General features: G+C 40.4%; 1 protein-coding gene and 1 long non-coding RNA gene across 2 annotated transcripts in view; both read left to right on the top strand.

Annotated features, from left to right (window-relative positions):
* LOC124279478 (nucleolar protein 14-like) overlaps positions 1 to 24,411 on the top strand; it is a 35,580-nt gene extending 11,169 nt beyond the window's left edge. Inside the window, exons 5-22 of the mRNA XM_046715298.1 lie at positions 2,863 to 2,909; positions 3,654 to 3,752; positions 4,180 to 4,260; positions 5,696 to 5,764; positions 6,689 to 6,777; positions 7,006 to 7,393; positions 14,210 to 14,264; positions 16,676 to 16,806; positions 17,478 to 17,696; positions 18,452 to 18,553; positions 18,756 to 18,818; positions 19,224 to 19,314; positions 19,803 to 19,878; positions 20,420 to 20,503; positions 21,466 to 21,610; positions 22,268 to 22,389; positions 23,464 to 23,625; positions 24,255 to 24,411. Of these exons, the coding sequence (XP_046571254.1) occupies positions 2,863 to 2,909; positions 3,654 to 3,752; positions 4,180 to 4,260; positions 5,696 to 5,764; positions 6,689 to 6,777; positions 7,006 to 7,393; positions 14,210 to 14,264; positions 16,676 to 16,806; positions 17,478 to 17,696; positions 18,452 to 18,553; positions 18,756 to 18,818; positions 19,224 to 19,314; positions 19,803 to 19,878; positions 20,420 to 20,503; positions 21,466 to 21,610; positions 22,268 to 22,389; positions 23,464 to 23,625; positions 24,255 to 24,351 (2,120 nt within the window). The 3' untranslated portion in view covers positions 24,352 to 24,411. The remainder of the gene's footprint in view (positions 1 to 2,862; positions 2,910 to 3,653; positions 3,753 to 4,179; positions 4,261 to 5,695; positions 5,765 to 6,688; positions 6,778 to 7,005; positions 7,394 to 14,209; positions 14,265 to 16,675; positions 16,807 to 17,477; positions 17,697 to 18,451; positions 18,554 to 18,755; positions 18,819 to 19,223; positions 19,315 to 19,802; positions 19,879 to 20,419; positions 20,504 to 21,465; positions 21,611 to 22,267; positions 22,390 to 23,463; positions 23,626 to 24,254) is intronic.
* LOC124279496 lies at positions 1,901 to 2,391 on the top strand. The gene is made up of 2 exons (XR_006899386.1): positions 1,901 to 2,217; positions 2,311 to 2,391. It is a non-coding gene; the product is annotated as an uncharacterized LOC124279496 (long non-coding RNA).
* Positions 24,412 to 24,749: the final 338 nt, after the last annotated feature.

The following is a 24,749-nucleotide window of genomic DNA, read 5'->3' as shown; positions in this document are numbered from 1 at the left end:
TTCAGCAGCTGTTCGAATTTTTTAAAAGTTTTTCCCGATTTTACGAGTAAACATGCTTTTCTGGATATCCTATTACGCATCCCATTGAACGCCCAGGTAGGCCGATGTAGGCTATTTCGACATATGCTATTTGCAATTGTGTAAATTTTAAGGATACAGAGTAACAGCCTAAAAACAGTATTTTTCTATTTCCGACAGTACTTTAGTACAGTTCAATCCTCAAGACCGCCTCCGTGGTGTAGTGGTTAGAGCGTCCGCCCGGAGAGCGGAAGGTCGCTGGTTTGATCCCCGGCCGCGTCATACCAAAAACGTTAAAATATGGTACTTGTTGGTCGGCATTAATGGGTACATCAAGGACTGGTCGGCTCGGAGTCAGTACAATGTGTCTGAGTGGGGTATTCATGCTTCACTGCGGCATGGTATCTCAGTGGGCTAGCACTATAAAACCAGCTTCAGTCTGGGCTAGTACAAGCACTCGCTTTTACACATACACACGCATCATGCACGTCGCATATGGCTTAAATATTCTCGCAGTCACCTACACCTTCAATCAAAGGAAGTTTATGGTAGTCCAGCATATCCAGTCATGAACAGTTTATCTGATGCATTTTATCTGATGGATGAGAACATGATGTACATGTTAGGTAAACCATCATTTAGGGCCAATCACTACACACAGGTATTTTTATCATGACACTTTGTATTGTGATGGACCAATGAATCGTTACACTTGTTAGGTAAACCATCATTTAGGGCCAATCACTACACAGGTATTTTTATCATGACACTTTGTATTGTGATGGACCAATGAATCGTTAGGTAAACTTGTTAGGTAAACCATCATTTAGGGCCAATCACTACACAGGTATTTTTATCATGACACTTTGTATTGTGATGGACCAATGAATCGTTACACTTGTTAGGTAAACCATCATTTAGGGCCAATCACTACACAGGTATTTTTATCATGACACTTTGTATTGTGATGGACCAATGAATCGTTATACTTGTTAGGTAAACCATCATTTAGGGCCAATCACTACACAGGTATTTTTATCATGACACTTTGTATTGTGATGGACCAATGAATCGTTACACTTGTTAGGTAAACCATCATTTAGGGCCAATCACTACACAGGTATTTTTATCATGACACTTTGTATTGTGATGGACCAATGAATCGTTACACTTGTTAGGTAAACCATCATTTAGGGCCAATCACTACACAGGTATTTTTATCATGACACTTTGTATTGTGATGGACCAATGAATCGTTACACTTGTTAGGTAAACCATCATTTAGGGCCAATCACTACACAGGTATTTTTATCATGACACTTTGTATTGTGATGGACCAATGAATCGTTACACTTGTTAGGTAAACCATCATTTAGGGCCAATCACTACACAGGTATTTTTATCATGACACTTTGTATTGTGATGGACCAATGAATCGTTACACTTGTTAGGTAAACCTTCATTTAGGGCCAATCACTACACAGGTATATTTTATCATGACACTTTGTATTGTGATGGACCAATGAATCGTTACACTTGTTAGGTAAACCATCATTTAGGGCCAATCACTACACAGGTATTTTTATCATGACACTTTGTATTGTGATGGACCAATGAATCGTTACACTTGTTAGGTAAACCATCATTTAGGGCCAATCACTACACAGGTATTTTTATCATGACACTTTGTATTGTGATGGACCAATGAATCGTTACACTTGTTAGGTAAACCATCATTTAGGGCCAATCACTACACAGGTATTTTTATCATGACACTTTGTATTGTGATGGACCAATGAATCGTTACACTTGTTAGGTAAACCATCATTTAGGGCCAATCACTACACAGGTATTTTATCACTACACAGGGTATTTTATCATGACACTTTGTATTGTGATGGACCAATGAATCGTTACACTTGTTAGGTAAACCATCATTTAGGGCCAATCACTACACAGGTATTTTTATCATGACACTTTGTATTGTGATGGACCAATGAATCGTTACACTTGTTAGGTAAACCATCATTTAGGGCCAATCACTACACAGGTATTTTTATCATGACACTTTGTATTGTGATGGACCAATGAATCGTTACACTTGTTAGGTAAACCATCATTTAGGGCCAATCACTACACAGGTATTTTTATCATGACACTTTGTATTGTGATGGACCAATGAATCGTTACACTTGTTAGGTAAAATCATTTATTTAGGGCCAATCACTACACAGGTATTTTTATCATGACACTTTGTATTGTGATGGACCAATGAATCGTTACACTTGTTAGGTAAACCATCATTTAGGGCCAATCACTACACAGGTATTTTTATCATGACACTTTGTATTGTGATGGACCAATGAATCGTTACACTTGTTAGGTAAACCATCATTTAGGGCCAATCACTACACAGGTATTTTTATCATGACACTTTGTATTGTGATGGACCAATGAATCGTTACACTTGTTAGGTAAACCATCATTTAGGGCCAATCACTACACAGGTATTTTTATCATGACACTTTGTATTGTGATGGACCAATGAATCGTTACACTTGTTAGGTAAACCATCATTTAGGGCCAATCACTACACAGGTATTTTTATCATGACACTTTGTATTGTGATGGACCAATGAATCGTTACACTTGTTAGGTAAACCATCATTTAGGGCCAATCACTACACAGGTATTTTTATCATGACACTTTGTATTGTGATGGACCAATGAATCGTTACACTTGTTAGGTAAACCTTCATTTAGGGCCAATCACTACACAGGTAGTATTTTTATCATGACACTTTGTATTCATGATGGACCTGAATGAATCGTTACACTTGTTAGGTAAAGCCATCATTGGAGGATTTGGGGGCCAATCACTACACAGGGCAGTATTTTTATCATGACACTTTGTATTGTGATGGACCAATGAATCAGGAACCAATAATCATTTACTAAATGTCAGGTATTGATACATATCATTTAGCGAAAATGTCTGAAAGAAATCAATCACTTCACATCATGTGACATATTTATGCATGAATGATTGAAATCATGACCCAAGACTGTCTGATATAGACACACTTGTGTTTGATTTTAAACATATAAGGAAGACAGCTTTCAAACTGTCTTAGTGCCCACAGAATTCTATGTGTATTACCCCCAGGGTATATGGACTGACGGTTCTTGTAGAAGATTTGATGTCCTGTGGAAGATGAAGAATGTGAAGATGATTACTTTGTATGTGTACCTGTGAAGATCTTGTTTTGGATTGGTTTTCAGTAACCCATGATTGTCATAAGAGGTGGATGGGGTGGTCAGACTCGCTGACCTGGTTGACACATGTCATTGTATCCTAGTTGTACAGATTGATCGGCATGATGTCAATCAGTTGATTGTCTGATCCAGACCTACTTATTTATAGACGACCGTCATATAGCTGCAAAGTTGCAAACAAAATGTTGTATGTGTGTGTAAAAATTCTATGAGATATTGTATAAGTGGCTGACACGATAACCTTGAAATGTCTTTCTGATAGATGAAACAGTTTATGCAAATAACGTTCTATGATATTTTTAGGATCATAAGCTTGTATGCTGTTTGTTGAGTTGTAATTTGTATTGTTGAAATTGCAGTTTGATCGGCAGTCTGAACGGGAGAAGACAGTTGAACTGACAGAGGAGTTGGATGAACAATGGAAGGACGTTGCTCAACTACTTCGAGGAATGACGACTGTAAGTACAAACAGTAGAATCATTCTCTGCAGACACACATGCTTGAGAGTTACCTTAACTCCTCAGTTTTATTCAGTCCAATAGGGAATACTACCTCTGCCAACTGAGGCAGGAATCCACACAGTTTCCTGCACAGGTTTAACACGTGACACATCTGACATTGCTCGTAAATGTAATTGGACTGTTTAGATTGTGTTTATTACAAATGTATACCTGATTTTCATCTTCAAGAATGCCCTTCATGTTATTTGAAATATCTAACATTACAAAAAATGCATGCAATAACCTGTCTAGATTATCCCCCAAGGTTTTATGTTGGTGGAAAACTGTATTTGGAATGAGTTGTCTCCCTTGAAGTACATCATAAGTATGGACTGATTACAACTTGTGCATTTAAAATGAATGCATGATGTTTCGTTTTTTTCAGGGCAAGACAGAAAAACAGCCTGCAAAAAATGATGATTATGACATTACTGTGAGAGAGCTCAAGTTTGAGATCAAAGGAAAAGTGAGTTGTTAGCATAGATACGGTGGCGGAAATGTTACTGTTCTGCCATCATAGTAATAGTCTGTTAACTATTGATTCAGTTGATTGTTGATAATCATCGTCTTTGTAACATTTCATATCAGTCACTGTTGATCAGATTAGTTCTCATTTTGTGACACAGTGTGACACAAACAGACACACAAATACTTTCTGACTGTTTATGAATCTGGGCAAAGACCACTTTAGACATTACAAGATATCCTTTGAAGACCACTTTAGACATTACAAGATATCCTTTGAAGACCACTTTAGACATTACAAGATATCCTTTGAAGACCACTTTAGACATTACAAGATATCCTTTGAAGACCACTTTAGACATTACAAGATATCCTTTGAAGACCACTTTAGACCACTTTAGACATTACAAGATATCCTTTCAAGACCACTTTAGACATTACAAGATATCCTTTCAAGACCACTTTAGACATTACAAGATATCCTTTCAAGACCACTTTAGACATTACAAGATATCCTTTCAAGACCACTTTAGACATTACAAGATATCCTTTTGAAGACCACTTTAGACATTACAAGAAGATATCCTTTGAAGACCACTTTAGACATTACATTACAAGATATCCTTTCAAGACCACTTTAGACATTACAAGATATCCTTTTGAAGACCACTTTAGACATTTTCAAGACCACACATTACAAGATATCCTTTCAAGACCACTTTAGACATTACAAGATATCCTTTGAAGACCACTTTAGACATTACAAGATATCCTTTGAAGACCACTTTAGACATTACAAGATATCCTTTGAAGACCACTTTAGACATTACAAGATATCCTTTGAAGACCACTTTAGACATTACAAGATATCCTTTGAAGACCACTTTAGACATTACAAGATATCCTTTGAGCCATGATAAGTGCATGTGTTGCAAGTCAGCCCCCAGAAGTAGCTGTCTGTACTGTCAGGGATGAAAACTTGCAGATAGAAACTGAAATCATGACCCAGGTCGTCTTTTATAGACACACTTGTGTTTGATTTCAAACATGTTTAGGTGTGATAACCAAGGTAGTGTTTGAAATTAAGAATATAATTGAGGATGCAAATCAAGAGTTCCTTGGTATGTTTTAATAACCAGTTAAGCTAAATCCTCAAAGGATGTTAACAGTATGGTCGGTTGGTCTGTTCATCCGCCCATTCGTCCACCCATCAGTCCAGACAATACTGAGGATTGGGTAGACACGACAGCTGTGGCCTCTGGACACTACTTGAAGGTGTGATTGACCACTAACTCTCTACTGTGAAATAGTATAGGTGCTTAGGCATTTGTTCACTGATTTCAGCATCTGATATATGAACCACCATGACATTGCTGTATTGTTGCCTGCTGCAGAATGACCATGAACCTGACATTTCTTTGAAACTTTTTTTCAAGGCAACAGACAGGTTAAAAACAGAGGAGGAACTAGCAAAAGAAGAAAAGGAAAGATTGGAAAATTTAGAGGTATGTGTCAGGGTTCGGTACCATCTTGTGTGTAATGGCTAAAGGAAGGGTGTTTTTCCTGAATCTCCCTGAAGGTGTAATAATAATAATAATAAAAATAATGTGTCCATTTATACAGTGCCAAACTCCACACTAGGTATGCTCATAGCGCTAACAATCAAGGCACAGCACATTATTACTCCGGGTAACCCAAGCTGCCTGTTAGGCGCTAGAAGGTTATAGTCATATGACTTTTTCCACCGGGTACCCCTTTTCCTGCTGGGTGAACAGAGACAATTTTGAAAAAACTCACTTGCCTAGGTGAGACCACATGTGTCACATGTTCTTAGTAATCATGCTTAAACATGATTATGTGAACTATTTGTTGATGTGTTCTATTTTATATATCATTCTGACATCACAGGACATTCCTTTTTCAAAGTGACAGACATTCATATACATAAAAATGTGTGTTTCTTTTGTTTACTTTTTTAACAGTGCAGTTCCCCTTCTTATGTAATTGTGCACTTTTTTAATTATTAGGAAGCATGAAAAATATGAATATACTTATAGATACATATGTAATACCTTGTAACACACAATAACAGTGAAATACATCATAACACTCACTCGCTCAGCTCCACTCCACTCCACTCCACTCCACTCCACTCCACTCCCTCCACTCCACTCCACTCACAAATCTATTTGAGTTATCTCAACCAGCCCAGTTGCAGACAAGCATTTCAAAATACTCCTCACAAGCATATATGGGAAATGCAGTCATGTGTGTGCACATGCACATGCACCACCACAGTTTTACCTCTTGTCAATATCCTACTCGGGCAGTGGGGATGTGTGTTTCAGTTCATACTGTATTCACTCTCGAGGACCTAACACACCCTTCTTCAAAACGTATTGCTCACTCTGACAACTGTTGTACTTCAGGCTGATCGTGTGAGAAGGATGAAGGGTGTCCTGCCGCACAGTGTCCGACCACAGTCACAGCATTTCTCGGCCGACAGTCTGGATGATGGGTAGGGTTATCTCCCTTGAACAAAGCTTTTGAATCAGTTTGCAAACTGATTTATAATTGAAAAACTGTTTGTCCTAAGTGCGTAATTAATGTATTTGTCTGCATTAGACACATGTAGATCTCAATGAAGGGTGTTTAACTGAAATAATAGTGTTAGGTAACGCAGAATGTTAGATTTTATCTCCTTAACTTGGATGCTGGCTCACTTGGTTTCTGTCCTTCTGTGCAGGTTTGTGCTGGATACAGATGACAGGAATCGGGGGAAAGTGCGCTTCCTGGAGGAGGAAGAGGAAGATTCTGAGGAGGATGAGGAAGAAGGTGATGAAGAAAAGGAAATGAATGAAAAGGAAGAAGGAGGTGGTGAAGAAGAGGATGGAGGTGGCGAGGAGAGTGGTGATGAGGAAAGTGATGCTGGTGATAATGACAATGATGATAATGATAATGATGGTGCAGATGAAGCTGACAAGGACAACAGTGATGAACATTCCGAAGGAGAGAGTGAGGACAGTTTTGGTGATGTTCTTTCAGATTCAGAGGAAGAGAAGGACAATGAGGAAAGTGTGACAAAGACAAAGTCTATTTTAAAAAAGAAACCAGAGACAAAGACAGAGAAAAAAGTATGTCGTACATGTGTTCTATACAGGTATATGTTGTGTTGCTTAGTCATGCATGCTGTCAACTGCAGGGTGTCCTTGACTCATTTAGACCCGAGAAGATCCGGGTTAGAATTGATCTTCAGTAACCCATGCTTGTCGTAAAAGGCGACTAAGGGGATCGGGTGGTCAGGCTCCCTGAATTGGTTGACTTGGCATCTACTTGGGTAGATGCTCATGCTGTTGATCACTGGAATATCTGGTCAATACTTGATTATTTTTCCTTATCCTGACTCATGCTCTTTTGCTTGTCTCCTTCCTCTTGCGAACATAGTGGAACACTTGTATCTCCCTAATTGAAGTTCCCTTCAATGTAAAATCACTAATTAGTACACCACGAGTTACCTCCCTTCCACAAGCGCGGGAACGAGGGTGCCACCTCTACCCATGTGCCTCACTCTCTCCTTCTTCGCCCAGTGAGCTGGACGTGAGAGCGCCTGTGTCTCCCGACACACTATATCCTTTGATTATATTTAGTTAGTTACCTCGTATAGACATCTATAGAGGTTTAGCTAGTATCTTCAACAATTATATATTGATATTTAGTCGTGTTTCTACTGTTTATTCACGGGGGCCGCCGTGTTGTTTCAGTGGATTAGGTTGATAAAAATTCTGTACTGTTGCACATTACGCTTTTTATTCTGCTGCTGATCCGCATTTAATATGCCCTAGCTGTACTGCGCCATGTTTCATGTTATTCACATTGCAGTTGCGGTACTAATTTATCCAATTCTGCCTTTAATAAATATTACTTTGCGTTTGAGACGCGCAGCAGATAGGTCGCGTATGCAGAGTCTAGCCATGACTGATACACCTGAACCCCTCGCCAGTCTACTGCTGTTGGTCCACCCTCCGCCGTCTGGTGTTCCGCTAGAGTGGTGGGAGGCGGGACGTAGTCCGCCGCCTCAAGCGTCCTGCTTCCCCAGACATCCCATCGTCGCAGCCGAAGACTAGAAGGTTTTCTACTGCATCTCAACGCGACCTCTGAGGGGGAATCAACGAAGTCTACTTGAACTTTCTCAGCCGAGATTGTTCCCGTCGCAGATTTGGGCCTGTATGATGATCAGCCGATCATCATACCTGATGTACATCAAAAGAATGACCGATGTCGACAACAGTGATGTCAGCGCAGATCAACATGCAGCCTGATGTACCAACGCTGATATTTTTCCTGAGGGTCCCGTCGCTACCAACACTCAACGCAGACTTCGCACCCCCAGGGCAGCGTCGACCTCTGAGGGGAAATCAACGAAGTCTACTAGGACTTTTCTTGGCGAGATTGTTCCAGCCGCTGAACTGGGCCTCTACGATGATCAGCCGATCATCATCCCCGACGTCACGCCACAAGAAGCGACCGGAGACAGCTACAGTGACATCAGCAGAGATCGCCATGCAGCCTGAGGTCTCTACACTGACGCCAGACGACTTCCTGAGGGGCCCGCCCGCTAACATCGCAGAGAGGGCACCGACTAATTCATCGCAGACCATCCCAGATGAACTGTTGCGGCAAATCATGATCATGATGGAGGGCCACTACAGACTGGAGAAGCAGCCAGCCCAAGGCCTGAGCCTTCGCGAAGGTTCCAACGCAGACGACACCCCAGAGGCACCCCCATCAGCGTAGCAGCCACGACGAAGCCACCTTCGCGAAGGAAGTCGCAGACCACCTCGACGAAGGACCCAGATGTACAGCCTTCTTGGCGAAGGCCTTCGCGAAGGCGGGATAGATCATCACCTTCCTTGGCTTCATCCTTAGATGCGGACTCAGACCATCAGACCTCACGGAAGCCTTCGCGAAGGTCAAATCGCCGTTCCCCAGGACCGGACGCAGAGGAAGCTTCGCGAAGGACACCTGACTACACAAGAGCTTCGCGAAGCTATCAACATTCTCCTCACAGGTCTCCGAGAAGGTCAACCCATAGACGCAGATCACCAACACGATCTCCGGGCTGTTCACCGCGCCGATCTCCTCGTACATCACCACGTCGATCGTCTCACAGGTCACCACACAAGTCTGCACACAAGTCTACAGTCAGGTCTCCCCGGGCGTCACCCGACATAGAGATAAAAATACACAGTCCACCATCAGAAGAGCATCAACCTCTCATCAGCGATGCTGGGATAGAAAATGATGGAGGCATCATTTTCTCAGACGCTGAGATACGATATTGGATGGTAAACAACCTAGATCTCTCTTCACCTTCCAAGAGTGGCAACTCGGCGCAGACATACCTGATAAAGGAAGACGCGAGGCAGGCGCCATCACCTTACCTCCGACGACTTCGATTGCTGCGGTGCCACAGTATGTGGACACAGCCTACCATAAAGCCATAACAGTTCAAACGCCAGAGGCGTATGTTCTTGGCCTTAATAGATCTAGAACGATCAATGAGATTCTTATCACCAGATTTCGTGACACTACTTCTGAAGATGATAGGATGATCTCCTCGGCTCTACTTATGCAGAACCAGCAAGAACCACACCCTGTATGAAGCTAACGCTCATATATTGATCGGATTCTAGACACTTCGCTAAGGAAGTCCCAGGCCACCTCCTTGAAGGAGCTAGAGCCTCACCAGTTACAAGGGACATCACGGAGGAGAAGCGGCCACCGACCCACATATTGCTGAGTCGCGGTGTAAAACAAATGCTCACTCACTCACTCCTGTTGAACACAGAGGTCGATCAGCGAAGCAACGCTCATATATTATATATATACTGATCGGGCTCTGACTCGATACCTTCGCCAAGGTCGCTGAGAAGGCTAAGGCTAAAGTGGCTCCAAGTCTACCTCACACAGAAAATCTAGAATGGATACTGCCGAGCTTCGCGAAGTCTCCGGCGTCCCACCGAGGAAATCTCCTCCAAGGTCTCCATATATTAGCCACTCGTCATATATACCTACCGTCAGTCCGTTCAAGACATCGCATAAGTTGTCTATCAACTGTATGCCATATGCCGTCTATAAGCCTTCCTGCTGAAGACAATTGCACAGGCTATTTACAACACAGAGCGCCGCTATATTAATTAGTCAACGACGTTCATAGATCTTCACAGAAATCAACCTTTCCATATAGATTGCTAGAATATGCAATCCCGGACTACGATATACGATTATCTACATGCGTGACCATTACGCAGATCTGCAGACAATTCAATATCGAAATTGAACAGCAGCCTTGTTACAGCCAGTATAACTCATAATCGCCAAAGTTTCTGAGAAGAAATATGTACAACAAGTTCAGCTTTAATTCTACAATTATGACGATACATTCATGTATACAGTCTACAAGCTGACAATTTGCAAGTTTATTGTACCTTTATATAAGGAAGTCGGAATTATATTCAAAACTGAAGTTACTTTCACGACAGCCAGGAAAATAACCTACCCAGCATTAATATTACAGAGCGAGGTATTTTCGCGCCGGAGGTTTCGCGTTTACACCTTTAACCCTCAAACACCGTGGTCACTCGGGTAACCGGAAGCTACGGTGAAGACCGACGATTATGCTAATATCAACGACGGCAAGATTTTATACAAGGTTTTTCCTGCTACACCGGTGACATCACAGCGGGTATTCTACAGAATCAAAATGCCTTGTTCTGATTGGACCGCGTTGGACAACCACCTACCGAGAGGTCGCATCTTAGTTCACAGTTCAAGACTTACGTTACAAGTGACAACTATATATCAGTGAACGAGCAAGCCTCCTTACAGTCCAGTTAATCTGAACCTTCATGATTGGGCTGCTTTCTTCAGGTTAGAGACCTCCCTGTCAAGTTAGGGACGAGGAGCACGGCAGTCAGGCAATTTTACATAAAGTTCAACGAGGACAGACACACCTGGTTGTGCACCTACATCGTCAAGGACTTCGCAGCGAATAACCTAGACGACGGGATATAAGTGGATCTAAATCCACAGCGTCTCAGACTACAGCTGAATTTCATAATCAAGTTACTAACACAACTAGATGGTTAGTAAACCTACTTAAACTTTCTGATTGGAGAATTAAAACGGAAGTTTCACCCTCCAACTTGGGGATCTGAATATAGTGCTCCAACACCTCACAAGTGAGGTTTATGAACACGCCTGGATGACATACTTGGACTTCATGATACGATGATTCTATCAACGATGGCCAGCAAGAGCACTGTAAATTTATCTCCACCGAACCAAACAGAAGGAATAATGCAACAGATTATTTCCTCTATCATCAACTTACGCAGAATGAAATCTCGTACTATATATCTCCGTTTGGATCAGAACTGTCATACTACGTGCATACAAGACGGATGGACCCAATCCGACCCTCCATGAGCTTTTAATACTCATGATATTAGAGCGCTAACTTCTACAATTGATCTACACAATGTTATTTGAAATAATGGAGGGTTTATTTTCTGGAGATCCGATATGGTGGTTGCCAACCATTATCTGAGAGATATCATCACCGAGGACGTCTCAGGTATCCACCAATTCGATCCCATGGTCCTCGCTACAACAGTTGACAGTTCCTCGGAGAAGATAAGTCAATCTTACAGATTTCTACTTATCTTATAACAGTACTAAATAGCTACATGCTATATATAATTTGCTTAAGTTCTTTTTATCATCACAGTACTATGATTATTACATCATACAATATATAAGTTAACAACTCTACAGAGTTGGTTATTATATATTTACCTTAACTTAATTATATCTTAAGCATAGTACTATACTCAGATTGTAAAAATATATAAGCTAACAAACTCTACAGAGTTTGGGCTATTATATAGGTAGCTTAAGCTTATTCATATCTTAAGCTCAGTACTATGTTTATATCATATAAGTATATTAGCTAACAAACTCTAAAGAGTTTTTGCTATTTGGCTTAAGTCTCATCATATCTTAAGCAATATGATTACATTATATGATGTATTAGCTAACAAACTCTACGGAGTTTTTGGCTATTATATATGTAACTTAAGCTTATTCATATCTTAAGCGCAGTACTATGTTTATATCATATAGGTATATTAGCTATCAAAACTCTAAAAGAGTTTTTTGCTATTATATATTTGGCTTAAGTTTCATCATATTCAAATCTTAAGCTCAATACTATGTTTATATCATATAAGTATATTAGCTAACAAACTCTATGGAGTTTTTGCTATTATATATGTAGGTTAAGGTTTCCTTCAAAGCTCAATACTATGTTTATATCATATAAGTATATTAGCTAACAAACTCTACGGAGTTTTTGCTATTATATATGTAGCTTAAGATTTCCTTCATAAACTCAATACTAGGTTTATATCATATAAGTATTTTAGCTAACAAACTCTAAAGGGTTTTTTGCTATTATACAATTAGCTTAAGTTTCATCATATCTTAAGCAGAATGGTTACATTATAAAATGTATTAGCTAACAAAACTCTCTACGGAGTTTTGCTATTATATATATAGCTTAAGTTTAATTACATCTTAAGCTCAGTACTATGGTTATAACATAAAAGTATATTAGTTAATAAACTCTAAGGAGTTTTTTTGCTATATACATTTAGCTTAAGTCTAATCTTATCTTAAGCTTAGTACTATGGTTACATTATTAATCTATAAGCTAATAAACTCTACAGAGTTTTGGCTATTATATATGTAGCTTAAGTTAATTATATCTTAAGCACAGTACTATACTCATATTGTAAAAATATATTAGCTAACAAACTCTACAGAGTTTTGCTATTATATATGTAGCTAAAGCTTATTCATATCTTAAGCTCAGCACTATGTCTATATCATATAAGTACATTAACTAACAAACACTAAAAGAGTTTTGCTATTATATAATTAGCTTAAGTTTAATCATATCTTAAGCTTAGTACTATGTTTATATTTTAAAAGTAATTTAGCTAACAAACTCTAAGGAGTTTATACTAGCATATTAACAAGCTTAAGTCTATTAGTCTTAAGCATTGTATTAATGTTATATATACTTTATCATAATAAGTACATTGTAATAACCTTTATATGGCAGCTGATAAGTTAGCAGCAGGAATTCATCAGTTCAGTGCCTTTATGAAGTTCCCATAGGGTTATTACAATCATCACAGTTCAAATCACTAATTATTAAAATCCAAAGTATTATATATTCCCACCTCCAACTCAAGTGGGATTCTACAAACAAAGAGCATGAGTCAGGATAAGGAAAATATGTAATTTTTTGAGTAAAATTGATATTTTATACTTATCCTGACTCATGAGGTCAGCCCTCCATCCTCCCCAAATAACACTTTGGATTTCCCTGTAAATTCAAATGTTGGGCTCAGTATATGAGGAGAGAGTGAGGCACATGGGTAGAGGTGGCGCCCTCGTTCCCGAGCTTGTGGAAGGGAGGTAACTCGTGGTGTACTAATTAGTGATTTTACATTGAAGGGAACTTCAATTAGGGAGATACAAGTGTTCCACTATGTTCGCAAGAGGAAGGAGACAAGCAAAAGAGCATGAGTCAGGATAAGTATAAAATATCAATTTTACTCAAAAAATTACATATTTGCAGACCGCCACCATATGGCTGGAATATTGCTGAGTGTGGCGTTAAACTAAACTCACCAGATATATATTTTCATGTCAACATTGGTAGTCTTCTGAGAGGATTGCTTGAGATTGATGAGTTAAGCATGGGATTGTCAAAGTCCTACAATGAAAGTCCTACAGAGGTTTGATAGTTGTATTTACTGATAGGCTGTTTGGTTGAATTTGATATGAACATTGTGTTAATTAATCTCCATGTTTTGTAGAAGAAAAAAGAAGTGCAAGAGGCAGCTGCCAAGGAGTTGCCCTACACATTTGAAGGTAACTATGTCGGCCTTCTTCACACGTGTAATGGATTAACTGTGAAACAATGCAGCCCAGTTCGTACTGCAAGTCAGCCCCCAGAAGTAGCTGTCTGTACTGTCAGGGATGAAAACTTGCAGATAGAAAGTGTAATCATGACCCAAGACTGTCTGATATAGACACACTTGTGTTTGATTGCAAACAAGCCCAAGCAAGTGGCTACACAGGCTCAATTTATCAACTTCTGTTCATATTGAGAATATTTTTATAAATTTGATATTTTAAAGCCTTATGACTGCTCTCAAAGTTGAGTGGAAATGAAAATTTAGACCGTGTATCTTTCGTGTTTCCAGCATCAAAACATCTCACCCAAATACAATCCATTCATACTGGACCTTTTCACAAGCTTGCAGCATGCTCTGAGCAATCCCTGTGCTTCAACCAATTCAGTCATTCTCCTTTTCCTAAATTTGTAAGAAAATTGTATTTTTGAAACCATTTGGGGACTGAAATGTAACCACGGTAACCATGCCAGTTTACACTTGTCAGAGGGGTGCACAAAGTATGTGATCTAGACTGTTAGTTATCAGATTTCTATTTTTGTGGACGCTAAGATGGATGAGTGGGTTAGATCGCTGACTTTGTGGTCCTTCCGAGAGAGCGGGTCCCAGATGGGACTCAAAACCAAAAGTATTAGAAACTGTGTTTTGCTGAAAAAGTGTAATCCCAAGTATGACATATGTTGCATGGTAACACATTGAATCAGTTATGCAATATGTTGTTGTTTTGTCAATGGAAGCTTTGATATTGTCAGGCAGATCCACACAGCTCAGGTCTTGTTGCAAGTCAGCCCCCAGAAGTAGCTGTCTGTACTGTCAGGGATGAAAACTTGCAGATAGAAACTGAAATCATGACCCAAGACTGTCTGATATAGACATGCTTGTGTTTGATCTCAAACAAATTTTACCATTTAAAAGCTAATTAACACAGTGTTTTAATGTTATTTAATGGAGAAACCAAATGGTTGTTGTCAAAGTTTCTATTGCAATTCAGCAGCAGATTTGAGACTTGATAATGTCAAGCAGATACATCATGGTGTTTAAGTGGGAGATCTACACAGTTCAGGTCTTATTGCAAGTCAGCCCCCAGAAGTAGCTGTCTGTACTGTCAGGGATGAAATCTTGCAGATAGAAATTAAAATCATGACCCAAGACTGTCTGATATAGACACACTTGTGTTTGATTTCAAACATGCTTATCATGTCATGCCAGGGTAGTGTTTGACTTTAAGCTTGTGTGTGCTGACGATAAGTGTGGGTTCAAATCCCAGATGGGACTCAACCCCAAAAGTACTTTGCTGAGAATGTGTAATCCACATTGTATCATTTATGCTTTAATATTGTCAGGCAGAAACATCATGCTTCTATAGTGGGAGATCTACACAGCCCAGTTCATATTGCAAGTCAGCCCCCAGAAGTAGCTGTCTGTACTGTCAGGGATGAAAACTTGCAGATAGAAACTGAAATCATGACCCAAGACTGTCTGATGTAGACACACTTGTGTTTGATTTTATACAAGCCCAAGCAAATGGCTACAATTATCAGTTAGCGGTACAATTATCAGTTAATGCTTACTAGTAAATTAACAGATCTCATCATGTTCAGAGCTCAAGGCCTGAGTTGATAATATACAGACCTCTATTATGTAGCCATAGTTTCATGGTATGATATAACCCTATTAAGTCATCATACAAAATTCACATCCCTAGCAAGGATGGATAAGAGAAACTTACTTGATAATTATTTTTTTTATATTCACATCAGAAATGATCACAAGTTTATTCCCTATAGGAATGCCATGTAAGAAACAAATGCTCCCAAACAAACTATGCTGGTCTTTAAAAGTCAACCAAATGAATCTGATAGTCAGGCCTGGTTAGTTTACTGATTGTATGTACCAGTAATTGTACCCTATTGGTGCGGAATATTGTCCACAATGTTGACCACTGAATTGCTTTGTCCAGAGTCAGAGTTTTTTCAGGTTACCGTAAATATGGAATATTGCCAAAAGTGATGATAAACAACAAATACAAAAACAAACAAACATACAAGCACACACACGCAAACATACAAGCATGCACACAAACAAGCAAACAACCATACAAGCATGCACACAAGCACAAACATGCATACAAATGCAAACAAGAATACAAGCATTCAAACAAGCATACAAGCGCAAACATGCAAGCATACAAACATGCATACAAGCACGAACATGCATACATACAAGCACAAACATGCATACATACAAGCGCAAACAAGCATACAAGCACAAACATACGGACAAGAAAGCAAACAAGCATACAAGCACAAACATACGAACAAGCAACCCAAATACCAAGACTGATAACCCTTTGTTCCTCTCACCCAGCCCCTGACAACTATGATGCTCTGCTGGACATGTTACACGGTCGGTCAGACACTGACCAGCTGACCATCATAGAGAGGATCAGGAAGTGCCACCATGCCAGTCTCGCAGACGGGAACAAAGCCAAGATGGAGGTAGGTCATCAGGGTTTCAAAAACAGAAATATAGTAATTTGTTTTTCCTGGATATTTTCCTGCACATTTGTCTTTTCCGGAGCTGAACTCTAAAACCGTTCACTATTTCTTCACCAAACTTGGCACATAGATAGATCTGGTGGTGTACTGGTGCCTTTTGGTAGTTTTGGAATTCTGAATAAAATATTTTTGGCATTTCCATGGCAACAAGTTTGACTTAGCCTGAAATTGGTGGTAGTGCTCTTTTCCGGAACTGAACTCTAAAACCGTTCAATGTTTCTTCACCAAACTTGGCACATAGATAGATCTGGTGGTGTACTGGTGCCTTTTGGTAGTTTTGGAATTCTAAATAAAATATTTTTGGCATTTCCATGGCAACAAGTTTGACATAGACTGAAATTGGTGATAGTGCTCCTTTCTGGAGCAGAACTTTAAAACCTTTCAATACTCTCCTTCCACTTTTCTATATACACACCTAAATATTTGACATAATCATAACTCGTAGACATAATCATGAAGAGTATTTTGCCATTGCGGGGGAAATTGATGACTTTGTCTTCTTGTTTATGTTACCTTGCCAATTTTAACTACAAATTTGTATATTGATAGAAATAAATAACAGTCTTCTAAATGGCATTCAAAGTGGTGTAAAATGTATGGTGTTGTTTCAGACCCTACTGCAGCTGTTGATTCACTACTACGGCAGACTGGCGCTGCAGGAAGTGCCGTCCCTGTCACTGATAGACAAGCTGACAGGGCATATATACGACCTGACCCAGTCAACGCCGAACGTTGCTGCGGAAACCCTCCAGGAGATAATACAGAACCAGCAGGCTGACTTCACACAGATGAGGGAGACCAGGAGGCCTGTTGTTCTGGGTTTGGACACTGTGAGTTGCCAAATTTTGAACTGGTATTTATTTTTGTTTGTTGTTTAACACCGCACTCAGCAATATTTCAGCTATATGGCGGCGGTCTGTAAACAATTGAGTCTGGACTATACAATCCAATGATCAAAAACAGGAGCATCAATCTACCCAATTGGGTGAGGTGAGGTGAAATTGGGGTTAACGTCGTGATTGAGAATATTTCGCTCATATGACTACGTGCATGTATGTGTATGTGCGGCTGCTTGTACTAGCCCAGGCTGAAGCTGGTTTTATAGTGCTAGCTGCATACCATGCCGCAGTGAAGCATGAATACCCCACTCAGACACATTATACTGACTCCGAGCTGACCAGTCCTTGTTGTACCCATTAATGCCGAGCGCCAGGCAAGGATGAACAAGTACCATATTTTAACGTCTTTTGGTATGACGCGGTCGGGGATCGAACCAGCGACCTTCCGCTCTCTGGGCGGACGCTCTAACCACTACACCACGGAGGCGGTCCCCAATTGGGATACAATGACATATGGTCAACTAAGTCAGCAAGTCTGACCACCCAATCCCGTTAGTCGCCTCTATCAATATCTATTTGAGTTCGTACCTGAAGCAACTTCTAACTGCTATTATGCTGATAGTGGTCTGTCATTGGATCCGTCTGCTCTCAACTGTCATTCTGAACTCCCTGAGGGGTATACAAGAAGACAAGGATTCTGTGAATGACTACCAGGGATTAAACTTGAAAATGAAACTTTTTGCCAGTTGCTGTACCTGAAGCTGGTGTCAGTTCTGTTCCCCACCTCGGACTTCAACCATCCTGTGACCGTCCCTGCCCTCATCTTCATGAGCCAGCTGCTGGGACAGGTAATTGCTGCAGTTGTTTCACGTCTTTCTTCTAGACGCTAAGTATTATTAATTAATCTTTGACACTTCACAATGTTACATATATGTACATCTGGCCATTGTATAATTTTGCTGATTTATTTGTAAACATTGTCAGAAGTAGGTCTATTTGCTTATTGCACTATATGTGTCCCAGTGTATGAGATGTGTCTCTGTATTTCAGACTCCAGTCAACACTGAGAGAGATGTGGCCTGTGGCTTGTTCCTCTGTAATCTGTGCCTGGAGGTAGAGTATGCTCTGTTTTCTCAGATATGTTTCAGGCATGAATACAGAGTTTTGGAAGAGGTGGGGTGCATTAAAATTACGAATGTCTAGTATAAATGATAACATTTTGCATTTATTAGTTCAAAATTTGTTAGTTAAATGATATAAGTTTAAAGTTTTCCTACCTCACCCTACCTCACTCTATGTATCTCAGCATCCTTCTTCAATTGTGTTTAGAAACGATGCTAGAAGAATGTTTAATGCCTCAAAGACATGTCACCCATGCAACCTAATGTACCCAGACCCTCAATTTTTCTGGATAATACAGGTGTCTGTCTGTCCATAATTTGACAATTTTTATTTTTGTTGAAAACATGTCACCAAAGGAATTAGATATATACTTCAGGTCTTGAGGATTTATTTCAGTATGTGTCTGAGTCAAAGCGGTTTATCCCAGAAGTGATCAGCTTCTTGCATGGAGTGCTCTTCCTGGCCTCCAAAAAGGAACCCAACAAAAGTAGGTAGTCAAGCTGTTCAGCCTGATATATTGAGCAATAATTGTAAATGTCTCAATATAAAAATAAAAGTTGGTCTGTTTTACATGATAGTAATGTTTGTCTAACGTGCCTCAAATCTCTCGGCAAAGTTTCGTTTCAACATGCCAAAAACCTGTAATCATAATATGTAATCCTGATTCACCCAGGTTGTCTCAGAACAGTTCCTGTGACCTCTGTCAATTTTTCCTCTTGGGGGAGGGGTGGGGCCTAGAGGTTATAGTGTTCGCTCATCACATCCAAGACCGGGTTTGATTCCCCATGTTGGTGTGGTGTGTGGAGCCCATTTCTGGTGTCCCCCTCTGCGATATTGCTGAAAGGGGTGTAAAACTAAACTCACTCTTGCTCTAAATGAGTACAAGGTATGAAGCCCATTCTTCTAGAACATTGCTGCATGTGGACTGTTACCAACTCCTCACACATACCAACATCTTGTTACTCTTTGTTTTAGTTGAGAGAGTCTCAGGTCCATTCAAGCCAGTTGGAAAATCCATCAACCTGCTTCATATAAGTGATAAGAAGTCACGGTAACTAGCTCATTCTGAGTTCAGCTCTCAACACTTAGAATTACCATAGTTTCAGATAGTTTCACATGTTGGTGTGATAACTGCTGTTAAGTATGTGAGATCGAATTCCAAGTCTGTGATTGCTTAACACTGTAATGAGTAAGCATGGAAATGTGATACTGCGTCATACCAAAGACATTAAAATATGTCCCCATTGGGTCCCTTCGGCATTAAGTAAAGAGGGACTGGTGGGTAGTCCTAGTGGTTAAAGGGTTGGCTTCACTCTGGCTGAAGTCTCAGTGGTTAGCACTATAAAACCAGCTTAGGTCTGGGCTACAATGCAGAAGCACATTTCTGGTGTCGTCCCAGCCGAAATGATGTTGCTGGAATATTGCTAAAAGCGGCGTAAAACCAAACTCAGTCAGTGAGTCCAAGTAAAGATAGGTATAGCACCTCTGAATGTAATTTTGTCTGTAAAAGTGAGATAGCATTTACATGAGTATGCCATGTGTGAAGTCTAAGAGTATAATCCAAGAGCTGCAGTATGATAATGTTTTTGCAGGTCATGCATTATTGAGGCGATGAAGTTGAGTCAAGTGTTTGGAGTTGCTGTGGAGAGGGAAAGTCTTTCAAGCACACAGTTCAAGTATGTTGCGGATGTAATGACATACAAGAAAATCACATCTTACAATATAAGCCTGTTGTATTCTGGACGTTGGATTTCTTCAGTATGTGTCAACTCTCAGGTTGTTATGCTGTCAGCCGCTTGATGCTGTCATCATGATATTAACTCTTCAATCCTTGACACTGGTACCTCTGGGTTTTTTAATATGTCCATGTCTCTCTTTGGCTGACCATACTGAAAACATAAGTTTGAATTTTTTTTTGAAATTATCATCATATAAAACATCAATTGTAGGTACACTGTGCAGTACATAAGGCTGCCAGTCGTGAAGATCTAGGTTGGAATTGGTTTTAAACAACCTATGCTTGTCCTAAAAGGCTACTGGAGAGCGGGAGGTCGTGGGTTCGATCCCCGACCGTGTCATACCAAAAGACGTTAAAATATGGTACTTGTTGGTCCCTGCCTGGCGTTCGGCAATAATGGGTACAACAAGGACTGGTCGGCTCGGAGTCAGTATAATGTGTCTGAGTGAGGTATTCATGCTTCACTGCGGCTTGTATCTCAGTGGGCTAGCACTATAAAAAACAGCTTAAGTCTGGGATAGTACAAGCAGCTGCACATGCACATACACATACACACGCATGCACGTCGTCATATGAGCGAAATATTCTCAAGCACGACGTAAAACCCAATTTCACCTCACCTCACCTCACCTAAGAGGCTACTGACAGGATCGGGTGTTCAGGCTCGCTGACTGGGTTGCTACATGTTGTCGTATCCCAAGTGTGTAGATGGATGCTGATGATGTCACTGCTTTGGCCAGGCCAGACTCAATTATTTACATACCACTGCCAGATGGCTGGAAAATTCCTGAGTGTGGCCTAAAAAAACAAACTGTAAGGATGCATTAATTGTATAATGTTAAGCACCATTTTACTACTAGCCTTTTCCTCTGCAACCAAGTCTAATGTTGTTACCTCCAGGCTGTGTCTGCTACACTGCTGTGTGAGTCTGCTACAGGACGTCTCCCGACTGTACAGTGATCTGCCAGCACACATAGAGATATTCGCTCCTGTACTGTACATGTGTGACAGACTGCCAACCACCCACTATCCTACACAGCTCAAGGTATGTTTACCCCAGGGTTCAAGTTGACCCCCATTAAATAACCAATGGTGCTCATTATAACTTAAAGGGGGACAAGACTTAACAATCTCTACCATTGTGTGTTCTATGTTGGTATAGCTGTCATGTGCATAATTAAGAGATTGTCACTGTAAAATAGGGTTTGTTAGCTTAACTACATCATTAAATTTGAGACCGTGGAAAGTGAGGTACGAGGTTAGAGCTTAGAGTTACCTGCACTTGGCTGACGGGGCCCTGTAGGGGTGGTCAAACAATGCAAAAAAGTGTATATTTTGTTTTGTAAATATTTTTGTTGAGATATTCTTACAACTGTCGTAGGAATTAAAATGGACATTTAAATGCTTACATGTACCCCAAGGAGGATGCTCTTCAAAGAATCTGCAACTTATACAGGTTTGTTCCAATTTATTGGTGTATATGACATGTGGTGTAATCTCAATCACCTAACCTTATTCAGTGTCACTTATCACAATGGCTAGACATTCAGGCTATATTACCACATGTCATAATGGTACTCAGGTTCCATTTACAAGCATGGTTTAACCTGTTCTCAGTCACTGTATGGTATTTGTATATTTAACTGTGGGTTCATTCTCAAAATGCCTCCCAGTCCTGCAGTTGTCTGCCTTGATTCTGCAGGATGCTGTGAGCAGTCTGCAGCAGTATCTGAAGGGGGAGAGTCAGAAGGCCAGGAAAAGCCTCGTCTTCAACAGGGTGAAGCCCAAGCCTCTCCAGATGTTTGAACCACAGATAGAAGAGACGTAAGTGTACATGTTCACGCTGCAACAGGTCTTGATGAATAGGAGCAGGGTCGTATTGCAACTAACTTTCAACATTTTGTGAGCACTCCAGCTATCATTGCTAATTAATCTCATCAGCCATGTATATTTTGTTTCTTCCCTAAGGACCATTGGCTTCCTGTTATTGTCACTACATTATTTCCACCATCCGTTGTTGTTGTTAATCCCCTTGATTCATACCTACATGTTGTTATTACTTAATTCCTGTTCATGTATATAAGTCTGTTCTGTGCTGTAGTACTTCACTCTTGCTTGACAACGGTATAAGAATCCATACCGAAACGTCGCATCATATATAATTAAAGAAGTTGTTATCCATAAACAATCTTACTTTCTTATTAGTCACCAACTTCTAAATACCAATCAAACAGATTTTGTGAGTCCCTTGCCATGCTAACAGTACAGTGTATTTTGTACACTTGCTCTGAAGATGAGGCACTATTGTTCATAAATTTGGCATTTTTCAACTTTGAAGTGATATTATGAGTTATCACATCGTGTCGAGGGAAATACAGGGTTTTATCAGTCGGTAAGGTTGAATACAACCTACGAGGGACTGATAAAACCCTGTATTTAAGGTTGAATACAATCTTACGAGGGACTGATAAAACCCTGTATTTTCGATGTGATTACGCATTTATCTAGCCGAATGTTTTTACTAAATCAAAAGAAAACAATACGCATCGAATTGACTTGTTTTTATTTACGTGAGATTCCATGTTGACACCAGGTGATCGATTGACCTCAATGCAGTGCAGGTTACTAAAGGCTTTTCTCACTTCGCGTGGTCACTGAGGCGTGGCGTGGCGGGATAATAAGACTTTTGTACTCCATGCTCGCGGACCGTGACGGGTGTACATGGTATTTTATCAGAGTCACGTGAACCAATCAAAACTCGACATTCTTACATGAGGCTGGATAACATAAATTAAACTACTGAAGATGTGTATCCATTAAGTATGTGGGTGTGTACTAAACAGAGGCTGTGAATCTGTTATGTATACCAGTATGTGTACTAATGTGAGAATTCTCCAGGTGGGACGGCCACAAGAAGAAGAGTAGCGGCGGCAACAAGGCATACAACGAGAAGCAGCGCCTGCTGCACAAGGTGAAGAAGGAGACGAAGGGTGCGATGAGGGAGATACGGAAAGACTCACAGTTTCTGGCCCGGCATCAACAGCAGGAGACCATGGAGAGGTGAGCCTGACTCATTGTACTGTTTATGCAGCAACTTGCTGTGCAAAGTAACATCCCTTGGCCAATCAGGATCCTGGGGCCATGGGCATCCCAGATACACTGATCAGACTGACTGAGTTTGGTTTTACTCCGCTTTTAGCAATATTCCAGCAACATCACGGAGGGGAACACCAGAAATGGGCTTCACACATTGTACCCTTGTGGGGATTCGAACCCGGGTCTTCGGCGTGACGAGCCAATGCTTTAACCACTAGGCTACCCCACTGCCCCACACTGATCAGAATCCTTCTGTGTCTGCACTTTGCAGATCACACAATAAATTACTGACAGGAGCCCCTGTGGGCATTTAAGGTCTGAAAAGGTCCCTGACACTGTTTTCAATAACACCTGACTACATTAAGAACAAGCGTTGATTTGGCTCATGAAGACAAACAGTATACAAAATCTGCTTTCTGCTGCATGTATAAAAACCCATGATACATTGTACACTATGGGCTGTAAAATAGCTATGATTAATGTACCTTTAATTTCTCCCCATTCCAAGGCGGTGATATGTAGTGTCTAAGGGGTGCATGTATTACCTCCTCCCATTTGATCCAATCATGAAAGAATGTCCCATGGTGTTGCAGAGACTCAGACAGGAAGAGGAAGGTGAAAGTTCTGTATGGCCATCTTGCCAACCAGGAGGGAGACTACAACAAGCTCAAGAAGAAGAAGAAAAGATAACCTGCACTGATATACCTAATACTGTACATTGTGTAAATAAAATAATGATCATCAATTGTTCTTTCTAGTTCGCAGGTTGTCTTCTGGTGATCATATTTCACAAAGTTTCATTGTTATCTCAATATTGACAGTTCTGTATCCCATGCGCTGTCACAACAAAATACCTCATGATATCAATCACTGGATTGTCTGGTACAGACTTTATTATTTACAAACTGCCACCATATAGCTGGAATATAGCTGAGTGTGGCGTTAAATAACACCAAAGAGGTAAGCGCTCGTGAGTGAGTGAGTTTAGTTTTACGCCACACTCAGCAATATTCCAGCTATATTCGCGCCGCCCTTTTTAGTAATGGAGTCTGGACCAGACAATCCCGTGATCAACAGCATGAGCATCA

This window comes from Haliotis rubra, unplaced genomic scaffold (genome assembly GCF_003918875.1).
Source record: "Haliotis rubra isolate DU_JTF1 unplaced genomic scaffold, ASM391887v1 Scf250, whole genome shotgun sequence".
In the NCBI taxonomy this organism is placed as follows: Eukaryota; Metazoa; Mollusca; class Gastropoda; order Lepetellida; family Haliotidae; genus Haliotis; species Haliotis rubra.
This window is presented reverse-complemented; position numbering and strand designations above follow the sequence as displayed.